General features: G+C 40.6%; 1 protein-coding gene across 2 annotated transcripts in view; it reads left to right on the forward strand.

The window, feature by feature from the left end:
• The window catches only part of SHC4 (SHC adaptor protein 4), a 128,887-nt gene that overhangs the window by 89,288 nt on the left and 15,414 nt on the right, over nt 1-24,185 (forward strand). The window contains exons 7-10 of one of the 2 annotated variants that reach the window (XM_081230181.1): nt 2,554-2,677; nt 4,153-4,324; nt 6,409-6,469; nt 13,704-13,883. In XM_081230181.1, the coding sequence (XP_081086307.1) occupies nt 2,554-2,677; nt 4,153-4,324; nt 6,409-6,469; nt 13,704-13,883 (537 nt within the window). The remainder of the gene's footprint in view (nt 1-2,553; nt 2,678-4,152; nt 4,325-6,408; nt 6,470-13,703; nt 13,884-24,185) is intronic. The other variant, XM_081230180.1, reaches the window with a different exon arrangement.

Here is a 24,185-nt window from a genome sequence, read left to right on the forward strand (position 1 = left end):
AACTTTTTTTGGCTCCACCAGAGGACACATCTCCAAGGGCGCTTTGTAGGTTTAAGGATATGAGGCCTGACCAAGAAAGAGGAGACCATTTTCACAAATGTCCCAAGCAATCATTTGTACCACTCACTGGTTGTGAGATGCTGCCCCACGATGGTAAAACTGAAGACAATTTCTCACAGTAGAATTATGGGTGTGATTAGAGAAATCAGAATTTATTCATTCATCACATATTTTTAGAACACATTCTATGTGTTGGTCACTGTGTGAAGCTAGTGTAGAGAAAAAGAAGGGGCAATATACAATGGCAGTCTAAAGACAGACCAAACATTTTCCTTTGGTAAAAAGGGTATTAACTTATAGATATTCTTAATTGAGTTTTCAAAATTGTAATTGGCTCCTAAGTCTATTTCAAGATCCAAATTGCTTCTTTAAAGGGACAGCCTTATAAGAAATGATAATTGGGGCTTCCCTGGTGGCACAGTGGTTGGGAGTCTGCCTGCCGGTGCAGGGGAGATGGGTTCGTGCCCCGGTCTGGGAGGATCCCGCATGCCGCGGAGCAACTGGCCCCGTGAGCCACAGATACTGAGCCTGCGCATCTGGAGCCTGTGCTCCGCAACGAGAGGCTGCGATAGTGAGAGGCCCGCGCACCGCGATGAGGAGTGGCCCCCGCTTGCCGCAACTGGAGAAAGCCCTCACACAGAAACGAAGAGCCAACACAGCCATAAATAAATGAATAATAAAAAAAACAGCATAAATTAAAAAAAAAAAAGAAATGATAATTAACCCTTTTGGAGATTTGACACCTTCGCATGGTTTGATTTACTGATGCCACCCCCTGCACGCACACACACGCACACATACACACACCCCTTCCCAAAGTTCAGAGACATCAATTCTTTAAGTAAACGTTCAGCTAATTCTAAAATAAGAATTATATGAGATTCCTTGAGATGATTATCAGCATAAAGCTAGGAAACACCATTGTAAGTTCTACCTTAACCTACTGTTACAGGCTCTGCAAATTCAGTTAGATGTGAATGAATTTTCTTTTACTTTAAATAAATACAAAATCCTTTTCAAGACGATGCAAAGCCTAAAATCACGCTTCCAAGTCAACACAGTTAAATCATTCCATCACAACAGGTATCCTCCTCTCCTCAAGTATCCCTTTTAGTAAAATGTTCCAGTGTTGGTTCCACAGTTCCACCGTTTCACAGCTTCCCTGGTATCTAAGCTATTTTGCTATGTACTCACTTAAGCCTTTCCTATTCTCAGAGAATAGCTGACAGTTTTTACAACATTCTTGAACCATTATCAAGCGTTTCCTCATCCCTCAATTCTTCAGGCTATACAAACCAATATATGTTTTAAAAATTCCTCATGAGACTTTACTGCCTATATCTTTAAGTCATCCTTATGACTCTTTCTAAGCCATCCTGAGGAAACTTCAAATTCAGTTCAGTTTTTGTATTGTAAGGCCCTAAGGACGACACCATACTCTAACCAAGGCAACTGATATTCCATATGATGGGGAGATTAATTTATAGTCCCTGAACACAAGCTCTGGTTTTTACATAGAAGCAGCAGCAGCAGATGTGCCAATTCGTTTGTGATGTTCCATCAGCTGCCCCCTCCACAATTTATTTCTTTAATTTGCTAGTGATAACTAGCCCTTTCCAGTAACTGTTTTTCAAAGAAAGTGTCTAATAAAACTTTTAATATCTTCTAGTAATGTCAGCTTCATGAAATCTTGGTTTGGATGCTTATTGGAGATAGTTCTTTAATAGGATTTCAAAGACGGGGATTACCATACCATCACCGCTTTCTAGTAGCAATGACAGGGAAAAGGGATGGCTAGACGAGGGGGTATTCTAAAGCCCCTCTCTTCACCAGTAGCTCATCCCCCATTTTGTGGGGGGAGATTTAGAAAGTTACCCTTTCTCAGTCATCTGTAGTGTACCATGCAAAGACAAGGCTGTAAACCTCATCTTCCTATCAGATTGCTGCCCTAAGCATCTTCTGTATTGAATTCTAGAGCTAACACTGAACATGGGTCACATTATTAGTCAAGATCAGTCTGCCTTGGGCTTCCCTGGTGGCGCGGTGGTTTGAGAGTCCGCCTGCTGATGCAGGGGACACGGGTTCGTGCCCCGGTCCAGGAAGATCCCACATGCCCTGGAGCGGCTGGGCCCATGAGCCATGGCCGCTGAGCCTGTGCGTCCGGAGCCTGTGCTCCGCAATGGGAGAGGCCACAACAGTGAGAGGCCCGCATACTGCAAAAAAAAGAGACCAGTCTGCCTTTATTAAAATGTGGGCCCCAAATACCTGCCTCCAGGCCAAAATTTGTAAGTGTTTTGAGATACTTAGTTGTCAAATATGAATGTTTCTTCTCTTTGATGCATATGAAATATGAAGTATGCCATTTCAGAGCTGAAGAGAGCTTGTAAACCTACTTTTACTCAATTACCAGTTCATGTTCTGGAAGTATTTTGAATTGATCTGATCTTCTCTTACTGAAAATTTATTGTAATTTTTTTGTATGTCCTCTTGCAGCCTGCCACATATTGGAATGCAGCAATGGAATGGCCCAAGACGTCATAAGTACCATAGGGCAGGCTTTTGAACTCCGGTTTAAACAGTATTTGAAAAATCCTTCTTTGAATACTTCTTCTGAAAGGTCAGCCAGGAGTTCTATAATTATTTGACTTACCATATTTTGTTTCATTTTAAAATTAATATGGCATTTTAAATTGACTAATGAACTTAGTAATTTTTTTTTTACAAATAGGTACAGTTTCAGTACAAACTAATAGTGACATTTCTATTTTTCTTCCATTCATATTTGTTCAGATATTTCCTCTTGCTTTGTAATAGAATTAGAGGAAACACTAAAAGTGAGAAGGGGTCGACCCTGTTTCTCTGATGGTATACAGAGCTATGAATTGATTAGGTAATGTCATAAAATGAGCATGAACAAATTTCTTAGGTTTGCTTCAACCCCACATCCCTTGCAGATCGGTTAAAAAAATTAAGAAAGAAGAGCAAAATAATAAGAATCAAATGTCTGTGACAGGAATTCCTATTAGTTTGTTCATTTGCAGTGCAGATAGATCAGCTCCAGCCAGACTGCGGCAGGGGTGGAACATGACGTGACCCAGGGATCTGGTTGTTCTGTTTAGTCCACAATGAAAGCTGAACCCTTTCAGGCCTGTCAGACTCCACCATGTGTGGAATGCAGTGAGGCCCCTGACTTGCAGAATTCACGCCCAAGAAATAAAATATTTGGACACTTTTAAATGCATTTCTGGAACCCCCCTAATTTGTCATTTTGTGTATCAACAGACACAGGGTTTGGAGATCTCCCTGTATGAGGTGGTCTAGGGTAGCAAAGGAGAGGCGCTACCAGCAGGCCTTGTTGTTGAATTTTTCCTAGGGTAGCACTTACCTCTTAGTGCTGTTATTTTGTTGACATGTAATGAACCCAACAAAACTGTGTGGGTTATCAGTGGAATCAGCTCAATTCAAATGGACTTGATATATTCTTTCTCATAAGAAACTTTTACTAATTCCAATTTGGAAGAAAAATCTGTTTTTTTTTTTTTTTTGCCCTGTTTCAATTTTAAAAACAATGCATGTTTACACAAATCTCCCCACTTGCCACATATGGTTCTAATATTTCTTTATGAATCTCATATACTCCAGATTTGTGCAGACAAGTTAGCTGGCCATAGCCTTGTATTTTTTTCATCTTGGTTTAGTAAACTGGGCCAGGCCCACTGCCCAATATTTAAATTTTCTTTGAGCAAAACATTTCCGAAATGGTACAATGAAAGAGTGCTGGAGAAATACAGGAAAACTTTGTGTTTTTATCCGATTGACCAAAACAACTGACATTCAGGGAGTTCGTATATATTTTATCACTGAGAGGAGACACAAAAGCATCACCCTTAAAAAAAAAAAAAAAAGCATCACCCTTGGCACTTTTTGTTGGCTTACCCCACTTTAATTGTCTACAGAAACCTAACAATTCAGCCATCTGGTTGCTTCCATCCAGATGGTTTCAGGATGATTTGCATGGTTCTGATCAGTCTACATCCCCTACAACATTTGAATTCCCACCCAGCCTCTTGGGGATTCTTTTTTCCCTTACAGTGAGGAGGTGCACGTTGATGACCATGCTGAGGAGAGAGAAGATCATGAGTATTACAATGAAATCCCGGGCAAGCAGCCGCCTGCAGGCGGTGTTTCAGATGTACGGATCAAAGTTCAAACCACAGAACAAATGGCTTACTGCCCCATACGGTGTGAAAAGTTGTGCTATTTGGTAAGTAACGTTTTATTGCTATTAGAACTAACAATGCAGTTCTCTCCTTACCACTGAGAGCTTAACTTGAGGATTACCAAATGCTAGTTTAGAGAAGGTATCATCTTCCTCAGCACAGAGCCAGAGAGTGAATCATTGTCAGAACCTGTACTCAATAATTTTTACTCCCAATCCCCCAACCTCATCCTCAGCAAGTGACCTCACATCCTACTTCATTGGGAAGACAAGGACGGTCCAACATGTTATCTTCAACTTCACCCTTCCGCATCTCTAAGTCTTCCTATGTTCTCCTTGGTTCTCTTCCTTAGCTACTGTCTCCATGACTAATCCTCCCCCTGAGCTCCTGATCCCTTCCCCTCCTACCAACCCTGTGCCCTTGTTCTGGCCATCAACCTCTGTCTCAGTCTTTATTCTCTGTCTGTCTACTGGTTCTTTCGCTTCTGTCTGCAAATAAACTCGGACTCCTCCAACTCATCTAATAATGTCCTACCTCTCTCTCACCTTCCTTTCACCCACAAACTTCTAGAAAACACTGCCTGTATTTCTGCATTCACATCCACACTACACTTCCAAAATCTGAACTCTGCTTGACAACTTGATAGAAATTTCTTTTACAGTGGTCACCGATTTTTTTTTTTTTGGTCACCAACGGTTTAATTGTTAAATCTTCAATCTTCTTCAATATTCTGAATCTGTCTATAGCCTGTGATATCTGTTGGCTGCCTCTTCTTTTTTTTTTAGACCTCTTCTGTTAGCTTCTAAACATTTTCGTCGTGTCATTCTCATTCTGCATCTCTAGTTGCTGCTTTTCTTTCTTTTTTCATGTTTTCTAACATTTTATTGAGTATATTCAAACTTACAAAAACATTGAAAGAATTACACATGAACACTCATATACTCACCACCTAGATTCTACAATTATAATTCTACTCTATTTACCTTGTCATCCTATGTTGTTAGCTATCACCCATCAATCCATCTGATTTTTGATGTGTTTCAAAATAAGTTGCATCTTTCCTTTTTATATCTTGTTTTCTTGCATGCCCTCCCCTGCAAACCCAAGTCTTACCACCATGGAACCCCTTTCCAGTGCTCTGCCCTTGGCCCTGGTGTCTCCTCTGACATGCCACCTGTGTACATACTCCACCAGTTTCTCTGTCTTCAGCCATTACCTACTTCTCCAGCTGTGATGCCACAAGCATTTCATTGCTTGTTTATACCAAGATTAGACTCAGCATTTTACCTTGACTCCAAGCTAGATTCCTCTACTGACGTACTCATGTTTATTAATGGCACTCCTATTCTTTCACTGATCTACAGTCTTTTGTTTTCTCACACTTATCAACTCAGTCTTCAAGACTTGGGATCCTACCATGAAAGTATCTTAAATCTACCCAACCTTTATCATTCCTGTTGCATCTTTCTAAGTTCTGGTCCTCACTTGCCCAGATGATTCTGAAATCCCCTTCCTTGTCTCCAGTTTCATTCCTTTAAACCCTCTTGCATGGTACTGCTGGATTAATCTTTCAAAAGCAAAGACATTGCCCTTCTCAAAGGCATCAGTGGATCCCATACCCTTACTGAAGAGAGCTGTGTGTATATGGGATTATTGAAGCCTTTGATAGCATGAGATTTTTCAAGGATGAAAAGTGGGTCTGGCACAAACCTTAGTAGAGTAGGGCTCCAATCTGCCAGTTCACGGTTAGATAGAGGTTTGCTAAATGGCCAGTGTTTATACAAGTGTCCTGGAAATCACACTTTCTGGCTGAGCTTGGATTGAATCCTGGAATGTGACCTCCCAAGCAGAGGTCTATAACCCTCAGGATATGGACCTTACATTTATGACCTCCCCCACCCTAATCAGACCCGCCTCTGCAGTTCCAAAACAGTGCACTGGGAGAGGAGGCTATACTCCCGTCCAAAATCTCAGTTTCTTTTTCTCACCTGTCAGACACTTCCTGTGTCCGAAAATGGAGTTGTCTGCTAAATTCTGCTGAGAGCATTATTAGTGTTTTGTCTGTTTTTTGAAAGTTTATGAACGTTTACTATGTTTGTAAATGTTTCACAATTTGTTGTTTATACAGCCGGGAAACTCCAAGTGCAGCAGTGTGTATGAGAACTGTCTAGAGCAAAGCAGGGCAATAGGTAGGTACAATTGCTCTTCCCCATCTGCCACTCTCCTTATTTCTTCTACGTTATATGGTCGTGTGTGGCCCTTACTCTTAAATAGTTCATGGGAAAGTCAGGTGTATATAACCAAACATGTAATGCTTCTGTTGCAGGCTTCTCACATTCTGAGAAGCACAGAATGCCACATATGTGTCAGTTGAAAAGCTATGGTTCTCCCCTGCTCCTGTGTACTCTTCCACACTACAATTCTGCTTTATGGAATCTTTCTCTGCTTTTTTTTTTTTTTTCTCCTGCGGTACGCAGGCCTCTCACTGTTGTGGCCTCTCCCACTGCGGAGCACAGGCTCCAGACGCACAGGCTCAGCTGACATGGCTCACGGGCCCAGCCTCTCCACGGCATGTGGGATCTTCCCGGACCGGGGCACGAACCCGTGTCCCCTGCATTGGCAGGCGGACTCTCAACCACTGCACCACCAGGGAAGCCCCTCACTGCTTGGATATCATGAAAGCTCTCTTACTGGAAAGGTGATTTCTCTACTCAAACTCAAGGCAGTTCCGTTTCAAAGAATATCAGACAATAAGGTAATATGAAAATTGATGCTTGTCAAATCCATTAGGATTAAGAGAAAACCTTTATTTCTTCTTGGCAAAGGGAATAAAAAGAAATCTGAAATGTGAGAGTCCCAATTAGAGGTTCATACACCCCATACTTGCCAGGGCATTAAATATCTTATTACTGCATGTGATAATTGACATCAGGCACAACTTTTCCACAACACAAATGTAGGGCATAGACTATCAGGTTGGAAATATATTTTCATAAAAACATTCTACTGCTAGTTAGTCATTTTATTCTTATAAATTGTTGAAAGTAGTTATTTCTTTGGGAAGCACAGTTTTGCAGCTTTAGAGGGGGAGATAACTGGACATTGTAAAGAATGCAGTGGAGGATAGAGGTGGATAACCACACTTAGGAACTCAAATTAAATTAGCAGGCACTTGCCAACTAGAAGGTAGTTTCTCACTTCCAAGGATATCGTCATATTTCTTATGGAATTTTGCCAGTGTAATCCATGAATTTTATAATTTCTTATACAGTGGGGGTACATGAGGGTCTTGGTACAGCTGTGATTAGCACTTTTCCTCCACCCTGCAAAAATAATCAGAGTAGTGAGTGGAGGCAGTATTTTAAATTCTTTAAAAACATGGTTCTTTTTGAAGGAAATTAAAATTCGATGCCACTCTTTAAAGGTATTTAAAATTCCAAATGAATTCTTAATAATATGAATAAAACAAATTAGTGTCAAGTGTAAATGTCTTTTTAAAACTGTGGCCTTGGGGCTTCCCTGGTGGCGCAGTGGTTGAGAGTCCGCCTGCCGACACAGGAGACACAGGTTCATGCCCCGGTCTGGGAGGATCCCACATGCCGTGGAGCGGCTGGGCCCGTGAGCCATGGCCGCTGAGCCTGTGCGTCCGGAGCCTGTGCTCCGCAACGGGAGAGGCCACAACAGTTAGAGGCCCGCGTACCGCAAAAAAACAAAAAACAAACCAAAAAAAAACTGTGTCCTTTAGGAGCTGCAGTTCCTTCCTTCATTCCTCTTTTCCTTTACCCTAGAGATTCCTAACCTAGGATTTAATAGTCAGGAACATACCACATGTGCTTTGTAGTCTTGTATCCATTTTCTGCCTGTGCTGAAGCTCACTTTGAACTGTCTCCGTATCCTGTTTTTTCTCATTCTGTGTTCTTCATTTATCCAACAGTGCACTCATTGATCATCAGGACGTCCTGTGGGTCAGGCCCTGAGCTGGGTGCTAGGGATGGAGACACAATTGGCATTCGTGTCTTTTGCAGTTTAGCCAGAGGGCATACCTTAAACCAGTGCTTAACAAATGTGATGAGCATTTCAAAGCCCAGGATGTTATGGGAACAAATAACAGGGACACCTAACTTAATCTGGGAGGCTAGAGAGGGTCTCCCGAAGGAAGTAACAACCCAACTAAGACCTGAGGGATGAGTGGGAATTATCCAGACACAGAGAGGGAAGTGGGAGGGGAAGGGAGAGAAAGGAGAGTATAAATGAGTACTGGTATTCCTAAGTGTGCCAGGACCAGTTCCCAGATCACTGCATGGAGAGGGTACATGGTGGGGAGAGAGAGGAGTTTCGGATCTAGGAAAGAGTTCTGTGGAACTCCAGAATGTTTCGCCCTGCCCCAATACCTCTTTTCCCAGCTCATCCCTCCTCCCTATTAAGCAGTCGTCATGGCATGCCCTCCTGGCCTCAGCCACCTAGCTTCTGAAGGGAACTCACTGAACAAGAATCCTCAACATTTCTAGAATGATGTTGAATGTTCGAAATCACGACACTACCATCAGAGAAAAGGGGCAAAGTTTCCTTTCATTTTTTTTCCTCAAAAGCTTTCACCTTGATTTTTATTTTACATTTTTAAAGTATCCTTCCCCCCAAAGCAACACTATTTCAACTTTATCCAAGATTTTTCTTTTTGTAAGTATAACCTTGTCATAGAATCCAATTTGTTCTTTCTGTTTATCTTGCTTTTATTTCTCCTTTAAACTAACAAACAATGTAACCCCTTATTCTTTCATGCTTTACACATACCCTAAGCCACTATCAGATCCAAACTCAAGAACAGACTTTTGTAATAAACATTTATTTGGAGCCTGGAATCTATTTTTCCATAGAATTAATTTTAGCCATGTTGGCTATCTCCTAGACAAGTGACCATATTCTACTATTTTGGTTTCCTATACTGGAGCTTAAGTGTATATTTTGTAATGACAAATACAACAATAGGATATTCTATTGTAAGCATCTGTTCTTTAGTTATACTCTAATTGTGGAAGAGTCTGGGACCGATACTGAGCTTCAGCACACTGTCTTCCTTTTTGGTGGCAATAAGGTAACAATTCATGGCTGGGAACCTTTCAGAATCTTGGGGAGGTGAGAGATGGTGTTTATAGTTTGGAAAAAACCCTCCAGCTGGATATCCTCCTCCCTGAAAATCACTGAGCTACAGCCTTGTTTTCTTAGAAAAGCAGGTTCTAACTTCCAGTGGGAACCAAAGTGCTAGGAAGCCATTTCCCCAGACCTCAGCCACTCAGCACATAGAGGGATCGAAGGACTCAACCCCTGCTCCGGGGGCTGTGACAAGTATAAGTCCCTCCTGCTGTGGCAGGAAGGACTTTCCTAACTCAGTGTCTTTTCATCCACAGACACCCAGAAGTCAGGGGTTCCTATCTTGGGGCCTGCCTATGACTACTTGGGTATGTGTTTAAAAGTGATCTGAGGGCTTCCCTGGTGACCCAGTGGTTAAGAATCCACCTCCCAATGCAGGGGACATGGGCTTGATCCCTGGTTGGGGAACTAAGATCCCACATGCCATGGGGCAGCTAAGCCTGCACGCTGCAACTGTTGAGCCCATGTGCCACAACTACTGAGCCCACACACCACAACTAGAGAAAAGCCTGCATGCCACAACTAGAGAAGCCCACGTGCCACAAGATCCTGCATGCTGCAACAAAGATCCTGCGTGCTGCAGCTAAGACCCGATGAAGCCAAATAAATAAATAAATAAATAAATAAGATCAGAAATTTATGACCAGTCACCAAATTAATAGAGTTGCCAAAATAGCAAATAGACAGTTTTGATGGCTTTTCCTGGAGATTCACACATAAGCATTTGAGAGACACCTATACAAATATTTTCAACAAGTTTTGGCTTTTTAATTCAGAGACATTTATTTATTCAAATATTGACTTAAAATTTGAATTCTGGTGTATAATAAGTACTGCAATAGGCTTCCTGTTGAAGGAGTTAATTATATTTATTGCCAGATGTGTAAAAGATCCCTGTCCTTAATAATAAATTCCCTTGTGGAAAAAAATAATTAGCAAAATAGCATACTGTTTCCCCAGCCTTCAAGTTAAAATGAAAATGTTGATATTTTTAATCAAAAAGATGTTAAATTTCCACAGACCCTAAGGGCTAGCACTTAAAAACTTTGGTACCTCCAGTATATACACTGTGTATGTATTTATTTTCTGCCACAAATCTTCTCTTAGGCAGGTTGGATAGTTTCTCAGAGTAACACTTTGCACAAAGAACTTTTGGAATGCATGATGGCTGGCATGTGTAGTTAAGCTCTGAATAACCACACACTTTATCCTAGAAAGATACTAAATTTCGGCATGGGGTGAGTTTGTTTGTTTGTTTGTTTTAATTTAAGACAACTTTGCTGACTTAGATATAATGGTGCATTTGAGAAAAAGGAATGGTAGTTTTTAAGAGAGACTGTATAGACATTGATGCTTTTGTGTAACCCTGTGGGATGGTGAACTTGATGTGGTCAGCTCATGCCAGTGCTCTGTGAGGGGCAGATGAGTCAGCGCCCTGCACTAAGGGTTGACTTGGGGTCTTGAGAGCGTGGTGGGGTCACATTTGCTAAGAAAGGAAAACTGGGTAGACATTCAGTCATCTGTTCATTCAGCTGACATTTTTCTTTTGAGCATCTGCTTCATACCAGGCATTGAAGATGAAGAAGATACTCAGAAAAATGGGTTCTAGTCTCTCCTCAGGACTCAAGGAATTTTCAGTCTCAAGGGGAAGACGGAGAAGTAAACAGAGACCTACAGTTTATTATGGAGTGGCACCTTACCCAGCCTGGGGTGGGGGGCGGGGGAGGAGGGAGGACTCAGTGGAAAGCTTCCTGAAGGAGGGGGATTCAGAGCAGGATCTTAAAGGACAAATAGGAGTTAGGTCAAGAAATGGATGGGAAGGATATTACAGCAAGAGATAAGTGTCATGTGCAGAGGCCCAGTAGACACACAACTGAACAGTGAGAAGAATGCCTGCTGCAAGGCAGGCAGTATGCTCAGTGAGGGGCTTACCCACATTCTTTCATTTAATCCTCACAATGTATTCTAAGCTCGGCATCCCCATTTTACAGGTATGAAAACTGACAGAGAAGTTAAGTAACTTGCCCCTGGCCACACAAATAGAGATACCACAGGGATCTGTGGAACCCAGATCCATGTTAATTTAGAAGCAGACTTCTTACAAATACTGTTCATCATATTCCACTTTCAGTAAATTTTTATGAGCAGGCACTCCTAAATAAATATTAATTCAGTCATGCATCAGTTCTCTACACTGTGCTAATATATTACGCATGTATTATAAAACACACACAGAAATAGAAAATTTCAGTTAGAGTTAATGACAGACATTTAAAAAAATTGTCTCGCTAATTATAGTGGCTGAATACTATCATTAGGTAATATCTCAAGGTCTGATATACATTTAGGGCATTATTGATAAAGAAAACAGACATAAATCCACATTTCCATCTTGATAATTTTAACTGCTGGGAGGCCAAAGTTCTGATCTAATTAGATTATTCTTATTCATCAGCTCAGAGTGCAGCTAAGGAGGAGCTTGCACTCAGTAAAAGGATGGTCTTCAATCCTTGATTTTTTGCAGTGATCCTTTAGCCACTTGTCCATTTGTGAAAATAAGTTTAGTTTAAACTGGATAACGTATTTCATAAATCCACTTAACCAAGTAAATGGAAACTGTCATAGGTTGCCAAAAGCAACAAAGAAACGAGGGCCCCTACTGCCCCTTCTGTCAAATCCCACTCTTCCCTCAGAGTATTCCACGTACAGATCGTGACATGGGACAGGGTGACAGGGTGACAGGAAGGACCGGACAGAGAGGAGCAAAGGAGGAGCAGATAGTAGGACTGTAGTCTTGACTGGGTTCCCCCTATCTGGTGTATTCTTAGGTTTCCATACTTGTGTTATAAGAATCATAGCACTCTTCACCATGATGTGAAATCCAGTGTGAAGTTGGTCCTTTGAAGGGGTTTAGTTGACTGGAAGAACTGATGTTTTACGGTAAGACAATGAAATAGCAATGTCACTGCTTTAGGTGCAGCCTCACGGGGATCTTGTATATGTATGGCCAAAACTATAAAGGTACTTGTGTGAACAGAAAGACAAAAACATTCTGTCCTGGCATTCTCAGGACAGGACCAGTTGAATGGTACAAAGTACTTCATGCCATCAGGTAGTGAAATATAGTGCTATTATTCATTCAGGCAGTAACTATTTGTTGATGTGATAATGTGTGCCAGGCATGTGCTAGAGGCAGGGGCTGCAGCTGTCAGCAAGACGGGATCTGTGTCTTTGTAGAACATGCAGTCTAGATGCAGTACAGATATTAAGAAACATAATAACATAATAGAATTAAGTACTCTTGTGATATGGGCTTCAGAGGGAAGCAGAGAGACATAGTCTAGTCTGAGAAAGTCAGGGAAGCCTCTCTTGAGAGAGATGTTTAAACTGACCTCACCTAAGGATGAGGGTGATGGAGAAGGGGAGGGAAGGGCATGTCAATCAGAGAAGATGGCCTTACGGTGGGGATTCTAGTGCAAGAAGGCTGTTGTGAGCAGGGGCAGAGACTGGGGAGGACAGGGTTGCAATGGAAGCTGGGTGCTCGGGAGCAGGGCCTGGGGCTTGTTAAAGAGTTTCACTTGTACCCCAAGAGCAGTGGGAAGCAGTGAATGTTTTTAAACCTCTGAGAAGTAGGATCAGATTTTCAGTTGTAAAAAGGTCATTTTGGCCACATGTATGGAATAGAATGGAGGGGAGAAGGCAGAGTAAGGGGACAGAGGATGTAACCTGAGGGGTGAGTTCTTTCCATTAGATGTCAGAATGAACATCAGCAGCTGGTGCAGGGCTGTGCTTGGCGAAACAAAACTTTGGCAATAGAGGGAAGACAGACTTCCCACTCTTAATAATTTAAAATTAAGTAACGAGTTTTTTGAAAAGCAGTTTCAATAACTAGTAGATATTCAAGTTCCACATGGCATGTGTGGTTTTCTTGGTTCCTGGGCTGCAGCTCTGAGCAGTGTCTGTTTGCTGGCCGGCCAGCGCCCTTCCTCCCCTGGCTGTTCCTCTTTCACATCTTCCTGGTTTGTCTGCTGTCTGCTGTTGAAGCAAAGGGTCAGCTGAGGGACGGGCAGGGAGGGGCAGGGAGACCAAAAGAGGGTGCTTTCCCTCAAAGACTGGTGCTTATTTTGTTTTTACAGGTCAAATCTCAAAGTCAGTATTCAATCCTTGCATGGGATGGGCATGGCTTTTCCCTTCCTGTCAATTCTGGACTCAAACATGATTTTATTTCTTGTTTCCAAAGCAAAAACACCGTACATTGATCTTTACTCACTACAGGTAATGCACACGAGAGAGGGGTACAGTCCCAAAGAGACACGTCATTGATGAAGCCCGCGTGCCGAGTGGATCTCTTCGACGACCCCTGCTACATCAATACGCAGACTCTTCAAAGCACGCTAGGCTCTGCTGGAAATCAAAGTCCAGCTCACCCACTGGGGACCCCATGGTACCGTGAAAGTAAGTGGCTTCTCATTGCCTGTATTAGCTTCCTGTGCTGCTGTAACAAGTTACAACAGACTGGGTGTCTTAAAACAAGAGAAATGCATTCTCTCACAGTTATGGAGGCCAGAAGTCCTAAATCAAGATGGCATCAGGGTTGGCTCCTTCTGGAGGCTCTGGAGGAGAACTGGTTTCATGTTACTCTCCTAGCTTCTGGTGGCTGCCAGTAATTCTTGATGTTCCTTAGGTTGTAGACATGTCACTCCAATCTCTGCCCTCGTCTTCACATGGCCTTACCCCTGTGTCTCAAGTCCCCCTCTTCTTTCTCTTATAGGACACCTTTCTCTTATAGGACAACACCTTTCTCTTATAGGTAGGCCCAAAATCCAGGAAGATCTCATCTCGTGATCCTTAATTTAATTACATTTGCAGAGACCCTTTTTCCAAATTAGGTCACATATGCAGGTACCAGGGATCAGGACTTGAGCATATCTTTTGGGGGCCACTGTTCAACTTGCTATACTGTCTCTCATTTTAAAGAACGCTATTTCCTTGGCCTCATGTTTCAGAGAATTAAAAGTATTCTTTCTTACCTCAGTCCCTCACCACAGTTAATAAAGGTTAGAACTTTGTGGCGCTGTTACAGATTTCAAGGTTTTGGAACTTTGATTTTGAATAATCTTTTCAAACACTTTAAATTGACTCCCAACTTTTGCTTTCTGCTGTGTGCTTTTGCTGAAGGAAGGGCTGTCAAAGCCAGGAGATAATTTTGAATTTGTTTGTTTGCTTGGGGAACAATGGCCACTGTTCCAACTCTGTTTAGTGATGGTGTTAATTTTATTCATTTCAAAACCCCTTAGTAGGGCTTCCCTGGTGGCGCAGTGGTTGAGAATCTGCCTGCCAATGCAGGGGACATGGGTTCGAGCCCTGGTCTGGGAAGATCCCACATGCCGCGGAGCAACTAGCCCCGTGAGCCACAATTACTGAGCCTGCGCGTCTGGAGCCTGTGCTCTGCAATGAGAGAGGCCACGATAGTGAGAGGCCCGCGCACCGCGATGAAGAGTGGCCCCCACTTGCCATAACTAGAGAAAGCCCTCGCACAGAAACGAAGAGCCAACACAGCCATAAATAAATAAATAAATAAATAAATAAAATTAAAAAAAGAAAAAAAGTTTAAAAAAAAAAAAAACCCCTTAGTAAGTCATCTATATAGCACTAAAATAAGGTGACTTCTTTCTTCAATTAGGTACTATGAGTAAAATACAATAAGACAAACATCATTTTCCTGCCAGATTGCTTCCAGGAGTAAGTCCATAAACAGGAACATAAATAAATAAAAGCAAAACAAGCCAAAAGCCTACAATCAACTAAAAAATAAATTAAAAAATGCTTTTCATAAAGTACTGGTGCTTGTTGGGTTCAGAGATTGGTGTCAAATTTGGCTTACTCCAAAGATAGAGAATCAGTCGCTGAGAAAGTCCTTTCACTAGCCCAGGAGGTCACTCTAGACTGACTTTCCAGCTAGTGTGGCTGCAGTGACAATAAAGTTTGGAAGGAGATTTTGCTGGGGCTGAGCTTCACTTGACCACCTTAACTCTCTAGACTGAGACAAAGGTTTTCATTACCAGCCAGGTGGCAAGTAGGCCATCTTCTTGCAGGCTTTCCAAGATCACTCTTGGCAACCAAACAACCCAGTTGGGTTCTCTAGAAGCAGACTCTGAGTTGGAGCTGGGCATGCAGGGTCTTTATTGGGATCAGTACCAGGAAGGGAGGGGAAGAAAGCAGGCTTGGGCAGAGGGAGAGGTGGAGCAACCATGCAGGCCTGACAGAGCCTCAGCCAACCCTACAGAGAGCATGTGGGGGCCCGTCAGAGTTGCCCCACATGGGGCCCAAGGGCAGGGCCTTTTAGCCCCACTTATCTCAGTCTTTGGATGTGGGCCATGAAGGAGGGCAAGCCATTGGGCAAGCAGCTGTCTGCAGCTGAGGCAAACCCTGAAGGGGTGGTCAGCTGGAGACCAGCCCCAGTAAAGCACCTGGGGTACTTGGTCCTTCCTTGAAGTGGGATCTGGGTAGTGCATCTCCATGTCCACCACAGAGAGCATCTTGTGCCATGGATGATGGGATATGCAATGAATTCAGATTTCTGCAGTGAATTTAACTATTTAATGTAGAGTAGCCTGTGTGAATAGGGTAATATATGTTAGAGGGACAGTGTTTTGAAAAAAATTTTCTGGACCCCAGGGGTTTTTTTGTTTGTTTGTTTTTCATTTTTTAGGATAAATAATTGTATTTATTCAAATATAGTTTTTTTTAAAATTTTTATTGGGGTATAGTTGATTTACAGTGTTGTGTTAGTTTCAGGTGTACAGCAAAGTGAATCAGTTATACATATACATATATCCACTCTTTTTAGATTCTTTTACCATATAGGCCATTGCAGAGAATTGAGTAGAGTTCCCTGCGCTATACAGTAGGTCCTTATTAGTTATCTATTTTATATATAGTAGTGTGTATATGTCAGTCCCAAACTCCCAATTTAGTCCCCCCACCCCCCCTGCCTTGGACCTCAGGTTTTGGAAATAACTTTATAAGAGCATACATTCAATAGCTTCCATTTCATGGACTTTTCAAAGCAACAATATTTTTTTTTAATGGGGACAACAACAGGTTTTTGTTTGTTTTTAATAATTTGCCTTATTTATTTTATTTATTTATGTTTGGCTACGTTGGGTGTTCATTGCTGAGCATGGGTTTTCTCTAGTTGCATCAAGCGGGGGCTACTCTTCGTTGCGGTGCGCGGGCCTCTCATTGCGGTGGCTTCTCCTGTTGGGAGCACGGGCTCTAGGCACGCGGGCTTCAGCAGTTGTGGCTCGCAGGCTCAGCAGTTGTGGCACATGGGCCTAGCTGGTCCGCGGCACGTGGGATCTTCCCGGACCAGGGTGCGAACCCATGTCCCCTGCATCAGCAGGCGGATTCTTAACCACTGCGGCACCAGGGAAGCCCAAAGCAACAATATTTTATTAGAAAATACATTTAGTGGGTGGCCCAAATTATGTAATCTGGGATATTCCTTGATTTACAACTCCAGTTCCTTTATAAGCAAATCTTCAATGTTAAAAATCGTTATGGAACTTCCCTGGTGGTGCAGTGGTTGAGAATCTGCCTGCCGATGCAGGGGACATGGGTTTGTGCCCTGGTCTGGGAAGATCCCACGTGCTGCGGAGCAACTAAGCCCATGCACCACAACTGTTGAGCCTGCGAGCCACAACTACTGAAGCCCGCGAGCCTAGAGCCCATGCTCTGCAGCAAGAGAAGCCACCGCAATGAGAAGGCTGCGCACCGCAACAAAGAGTGGCCCCTGGTCGCCGCAACTAGAGAAAACCCGCGTGCAGCAACGAAGACCCAACGCAGCCAAAAATAAATAAATAAAATAAATAAATTTAAAAAAATCGTTATAATCAAGCAAAGAAACTTTGCCTCTTGTCATAGACAATTCAATAATATGAAAGGCAAAACTAATCCATATTAACATTCCTGTCATTAGTTGAAAGTAAATAAGGCTTGTTCTGTCTAAAACTGTAATGTCAAAATGTGTTTTCATTGATTCTAGCCTCTTTCTTTTTTCATCCTCTTTCCCTCTCCCTGCCTTGGTGGCAATTTGTTTAATAATTTAGGCCTCTGGTTCTCTCTCACTCTTTATTTCCATTTGAGATTTAATGTACCATAGCCCTCCTGCACTCTTGCTACCCCTTTGAGGTTAATTTCAGTATATCATTGCTCCCTCTAAAAAAAATTAACTCCAACTCCAAAAGTATAAATAATGTTGATTTAAGAAAATCTAGTAAGATGGAGTAGGGATAACTTTATACATAACGTTCTGCATTGTCTTAAATACACCTTTTAACGTTTCCCCCCTAATGTGTCCTCCTGTTTCTTTCCTTCCTCCTGCAAAAATCCTCTTTACCTCTTTTTTTTTTTTTCTATTTGTGGTACACGGGCCTCTCACTGCTGTGGCCTCTCCCGCTGTGGAGCACAGGCTCCGGACACGCAGGCTCAGCGGCCATGGCTCATGGGCCCAGCCGCTCTGCGGCATGTGGGATCTTCCCAGACCAGGGCACAAACCCGTGTCCTCTGCATCAGCAGGCAGACTCTCAACCACTGCGCCACCAGGGAAGCCCTCCTCTTTATCTTCCTTAGGCATATTTAGCCTCCCTTACCCAGATTAGTTACTAATTAGTTCAGTAAAACAAAACAAAAACAAATCCAGAGACATGAACCTAATATATCTCAAGTATGCCTTCAGGGCTCCTCAATTCATCCTGTCACACTGCCAACATAGGAAAAGCTCTAACACAATCTTTAATCTGATCAAACATAGCAGAAGGAAACCATTAGTACTGAAGCTAATTTTTGTATTGAATTATTATTAGTTTCAGTCTTAGCTTCCATAACAAAGAAACCCCCCTAAATCCCATAGTGTAAAAAGGACTGAAGTTTATTTATTTTACCTAATAGCCCAAAGATGGATGGTATAGGACTGGTGGGACAGCTTTGCCATTGTGACACTTGGCTTCCATCTCTGGTCTAAGAGCTTCAGTTTGGTCTAAGGTCTTCTATCTTTAGTCTGAGAGCTTGAGCTCTCACCATCACATCTGTGTTCAGCCAGTGGGAAGTAAGAAAGGCACGCGGAGTGCACACACATTCCTTTAAAGGACATGACCCAGAAGTGGTAGACATCATTTGTTCTTACCTGCCATTGGCAGAACTTACACATGGGGCCATACCTAGCTTCACGTTACTCTAGCTAGGTGGCCATGTGCCCAGCTAAAAATTAGGAATTCCATAATGTAATGAAAGGGAGAATAGATATTGGCACACAATTAACTGTCCCTGCCGCTGCATACCTTTCTGCCACTCAAATATGCATGAGCTCTTCTTTTCACTTAGAACATATTTGCCTTCTCCCAAAGAGAGACCTTGCAAATACCCCAAACAGTTACAGCATCCAGCCTAAAGTCTGTGACATCCGGGTGATATGAAGTCCTCTCAATCAAGATTGGATGGGGATCCTTACTATTTGCCAAGTTTTCTGCCCTCTTCCACACCCAAAATTAGTGGTAGAAGAGGAATAAGATAGCCTCAATAAAAACCCACATTCACAAAAGGGAAGCAGGCAAAACACACAGTGGTTATTGGTCCATAGTGATTACCAAATCCTGCCAGGCAGTAATTGTGAAGACTTCCTGAGCTGGAAGTGGAGAAAGTGATTTGCTTGGCCTCTGGCTCAGTATTATGGGAGGAATCTCCTTGTCCATTGTTATCTGGGTTGTTTCTGCTATTATCCTTCGTGTGTCCATCTAAAGTAGATGTTGGAGAAAGTGCCTTTCTTGGGGCTTCACCACTTGTACAGCTTATTTCCTGTTGATGTGGGTTTGAGAGATTGGAGTTTGCTTTAGAGGCCAAAAAGCCATAGACAAGAAGGGATTTTCATTTCTTTGGCAATGTATCTTCCTTAAAAACTTAGTAGGATTTCACTCTGTCCATTTAGAGTCAGTTCTACATGAAATTTCCCATAATATTCCTTCACTGTCCTTTTATTGCATGAAGGATGCATTCTCTCTTTCCTGTTATTTGTAATTTGTTTTTTTTCCTTGATCACTGTTCTTTGAGATTTATTAATTTAATTGTTATTTCCAAAGGACCCAGGTTTTGTTTTAATTTTCTATTTTTTTTGTTTTCTGTTTCATTGACTTCCATTTTTTATCTTTATTATGTCTTCCTTCTACTCTCTTTGGATTAAATTTCCTCCTCGTTGCCTAGCTTGTACTACATTTTCTTCTATTGCCTTTATAGTTTTATTTCCAAATAAAATATTTATTTCACTTGAACTTTATATTTTCTCTGAGGTAGGGTGTCTAACTTAATTTTACCTATGAAAGTGATCTAATATTCCAAACAACATGGACTAAATAATGTCCTCTTTCTCTAGTGCCACTCTCCATTTTACTAGATTCCTTCTACATGTGTGAATCTGTTTCTGGGCCTTTATTCTGCTTTTTATATTGGCCCACTTGCTTGTTGTATACCAGTATATTAATTACTATATACAAATTACTGTGGCTTTTTAATATATCTTAATAGCCATGTAATTTTTCCTTTGTATTACAGATTAATTTTTTTTCTTAGTACCACCTTGATCTTTCACTTAGGCTTAACATTTTATGTTAACATCTTACTTTACCAACTTTTTAGACACTTTATAGAGGTGAATGTATTTTTCCCCTCAGTAACGCGATGAATTTCTATTTTATAGTTTTCACACACCCAGTAATCCATACTGATGAATAATATACAGTTGATTCTCATAATTTGTGGGTTCCATATTTGAGAATTTGCTTACTTGCTAAGATTTATTTGTAATCCCAGAATCAGTACTCATGGCACGTTTGTGGTCATTTGTGGATATGTGCAAAGCAACAAAAATTTTGTGTCACCCAATGTGCACATTCCCAGCTGAGGTCAAACAAGGCGACACTCTGCTTTCTTGTTTCAGCTCATACTGTAAACAAGTGAACTTTTGTGGTCTACTTAGTGCCACATTTTGCATATTTTTATGCTACCTCTTGATGACCTTGATGTTTAAAATGACCCCCAAGTGTAGTGCTGAAGTGCTGTCTAGTGTTCCTAAGTGCAAGAAGGCTGTGATGTGCCTTACAGAGAAAATGTGTGTATTAGATAAGCTGAGTTCAGACATGAGTTACAGTGCTGTTGGCCATGAGTTTAGTGTTATTAAATCAACAATATATACTAAATAAGGTGTCTTTAAACCCAAACACACATAAAACAAGTTTATATAATGATTGATTGATTGATGAAAATATTGTGACCTGAAGCTTGGTAGAACCTAACCCTGCATTTGTCCTAGGGGCAGTGGTTCGGTTTTCACTAAATCAGTGTTCTGGCAATTTTATAAAATATAACTACTTGCATAAAGAGACTGCTTATGGTCCTCCAGAATCAGAGGTGGAGTCTTATAACACGTGGGGAGAAAAGGGTAGGCTTTTCTTCCCACAACAGAAAACTGAGGATTGTCCCCCTGACACTTTTCTCACAAAAGTATATCCCTCTTCTGATTTTCCCTTTAGTTAGGTGGCTATCTTGACTCTTGTATACATTTTTTATTCTATAAACAGTGTTTTTAATTCAAAAGTAATACAAATACTCATAGAAGAAATCGAAATAATAAATAATGCTATTTTAAAATATGTACCTTCCCAAGGCTTAGCACCATATACAGTTCCCTAAGATATTAAGAGTTCCTTCTGATTACTTCCAAAATGTTAATGCATGGTTAAGTATTTAGCTATCTACTTATGTACCTCTGTCTGTCTACAGATAGATCTAATGATCAATCTATCTATCTAATCATTCTTCTTTAAAAATAAATGGAGTATCCCCTCCGTACTTGTTCTTTTTCACTCTTCTATTTTAGAGATTTGTCCAAAGTAGCACATAATATTTTGTAGTTTTCTTTTTTCCAGTTTTATTGGGATAAAATTTGACATATAACATTGTATTAGTTTAAGGCATGCAACATACTGATTTGATATATATATATATATATATATATATATATATATATATATATATATTGCAAAACAATTACCACGCTGTTTAGTTAACATCCATCACCTCACATAGTTAGTTTTTTTTTCTTTGTGATGAGAACTTTTAAGATCTACTTTCAACAACTTTCAAATATGCAATACAGAATTGTTAACTATAGTTGCCGTGTTGTACATTACATCCCTAGAACTTATTTATCTTATAACTAGAAGATTGCACCTTTTTAGCATTTCCCCCATCCCTCACTCTGTCTCTGTCAATCACCCATCTGTTTTCTGTTTCTATGAGTTCTGTTTTTTTGGATTCCACATATAAGTGAGATCACACAGTGTCTATCTTTCTCTGTCTGACTTACTTTATTTAGCATAATGCCTTCAAGGTCTATCCTTGTTGCAGTTGGCAGGACTTCCTTCTTTTTTATGGCTTAATCATATTCCACTGTGTATTTATATCATCTATTTATCTGCCAGTAGATACTTAGATTGTTTCCATGTCTTGGCTATCAGAAATAATGCTTCAGTGCACATGAGGATGTGGATATCTTTTTGAGATAGTGATTTCATTTCCTTAAGATATATACCCTGAAGTGGAATTGCTGGATCATACAGCAGTTTAAAAAAAAAAATGTTTGAAGAACCTTCATACTGTTTTCCATATGGCTGCACCAATTTACATTCTCACCAATAGTGCACAAGCGTTCTCTTTTCTCACCAACACTTAACCTCTTGTCTTTTTGATGATAGCCATTCTAACAGGTGTGAGGTGATATTTCATGTGGTTTGATTTGCATTTTCTTGATGATTAGTGATATTGAGCATCTTTTCATATACCTGTTGGCCATTTGTGTGTCTTCTTTGGAAAGATGTCTATTCAGTTCCTCTGCCCATTTTTTAATTGGATTGTTTTTTTTTGCTATTGAGTTGTATGTGTTCTTTATATATTTTGGATATTAACCCCTTATCAGATAAATGATTTGCAAGTATTTTTTCCCATTCTGTAGGTTGCCTTTTCCTTTTGTTGATGGTTTCCTTTGCTGTGCAAACTTTTGGTTTGATGTAGTCCCAACTTGCTTGTTTTTGCTTTCTTTGCCTTTGCTTTTGGTGTCAAATCCAAAAAACCATTGCCAAGACTGATGTGAAGGAGCTTACCCCTTGTTTTCTTCTAGGAGTTTTATGATTTCAGGTCTTATGTTCAAGTCTTTAGTCCATTTTGAGTTGATTTTTGTGTATGGTGCAAGATAGGCATCCAGTTTCATTCTTTTACATGTGGCTGTCCAGTTTTCCCAGCACCATTTATTGAAGAGACTATCCTGTCCCCATTGTCTGTTCTTGGCTCCTTTGTTGTAAATTAATTGACCCTATATGTATGGATTTATTTCTTGGTTCTCTGTTTTGTTCTGTTGATCTATGTGTCTGTTTTTATGCCAATACCATACTGCTTTGATAACTACAGCTTTGTAATATAGTTTGAAATCAGGACACACCATGCCTTCAGCTTTATTCATCTTTCTCAAGATTGCTTTGGCTAGTTGAGATTTTTTGTGGTTCCATACAAATTTTAGGATTGTTTGTTCTTTTTCTGCAAAAAATGCCATTGAAATTTTGATAGGGATTGTATTGAATCTATAGATTGCTTTGGGTAGTATGGACATTTAAAAAATGTTAATTATTCTAATCCATGAACACAAAATTTCTTTCCATTTGTTTGTGTCTTCTTCAGTTTCTTTCATCAATGTCTTATAGTTTTCAGTGTATAGATCTTTCACTTCCTTGGTTAAGTTTATTCTTAAGTATCTTTTTCTTTTTGAAGTTATCATAAATGGGATTGTTTTCCTAATTTCTCTGATAGTTTATTAGTGTATAGAAATGCAAGTAATTTTTGTGTATTAATTTTGTATCCTGCAACTTTACTGACTTTATTTGTTCTAACAGTTTCTTTTTTTTTGGTGGAGTTTTAAGGTTTTCTATATATAATGTCACCTGCAAATAGGACAGTTTTACTTCTTCCTTTCTGATTTGGATGTCTTTTATTTATTTTTCTTGCCTAATTGCTCTGGCTAGGACTTCCAATACTATGTTGAATAAAAGTGGTGAGAATGGGCATCCTTGTCTTGTTCCTGATCTTTTATACCTGGAATAAATCCCACTGGATGCTTTTAATGTATTGTTGAATTTGGTTTGTTAATATTTTGTTGAGGATTCTTGCATCTATGTTCACATGTGATACTGGCCTGTAATTTTCTGTTCTTGTGGTATCCTTGTTTGGTTTTGGTAGTAGTGTAACACTGGGCTTGTAAACTGTGTTTGGAAATGTTCCCTCCTATTTTTTGGATGGAATTGAGAAGAATTGACATTAATTACTCTTTAAATGTTTGGTAGAATTCCCTAATGAAGGCATCTGGTTGTGGATCTTTATTTTTTTGTTGGAAGGTTTTTGATTAGTTGTTCAATCTTCTTACTAGTAATTCTTCTGTTCAGATTTTCTATTTCTTCATGATTCAGTCTTAGTAGGTTGTATGTTTTTAGGGATCTAAATCTATCCATTTTTTCTAAGTTATCCAATTTGTTGGCATAAAATTGTTCAGAGTAGTCTCTTATGATACTTTGTATTTGTGTGGTATCATTTGTAATGTCTCTTTTTCTTTTCTGATTTTATTTATTTGAGTCCTCTCTCTTTGTTCTTGGTCAGTCTAGC

Source organism: Mesoplodon bidens (assembly GCF_964165515.1).
Source record: "Mesoplodon bidens genome assembly, chromosome: 3".
Lineage (NCBI taxonomy): Eukaryota > Metazoa > Chordata > Mammalia > Artiodactyla > Ziphiidae > Mesoplodon > Mesoplodon bidens.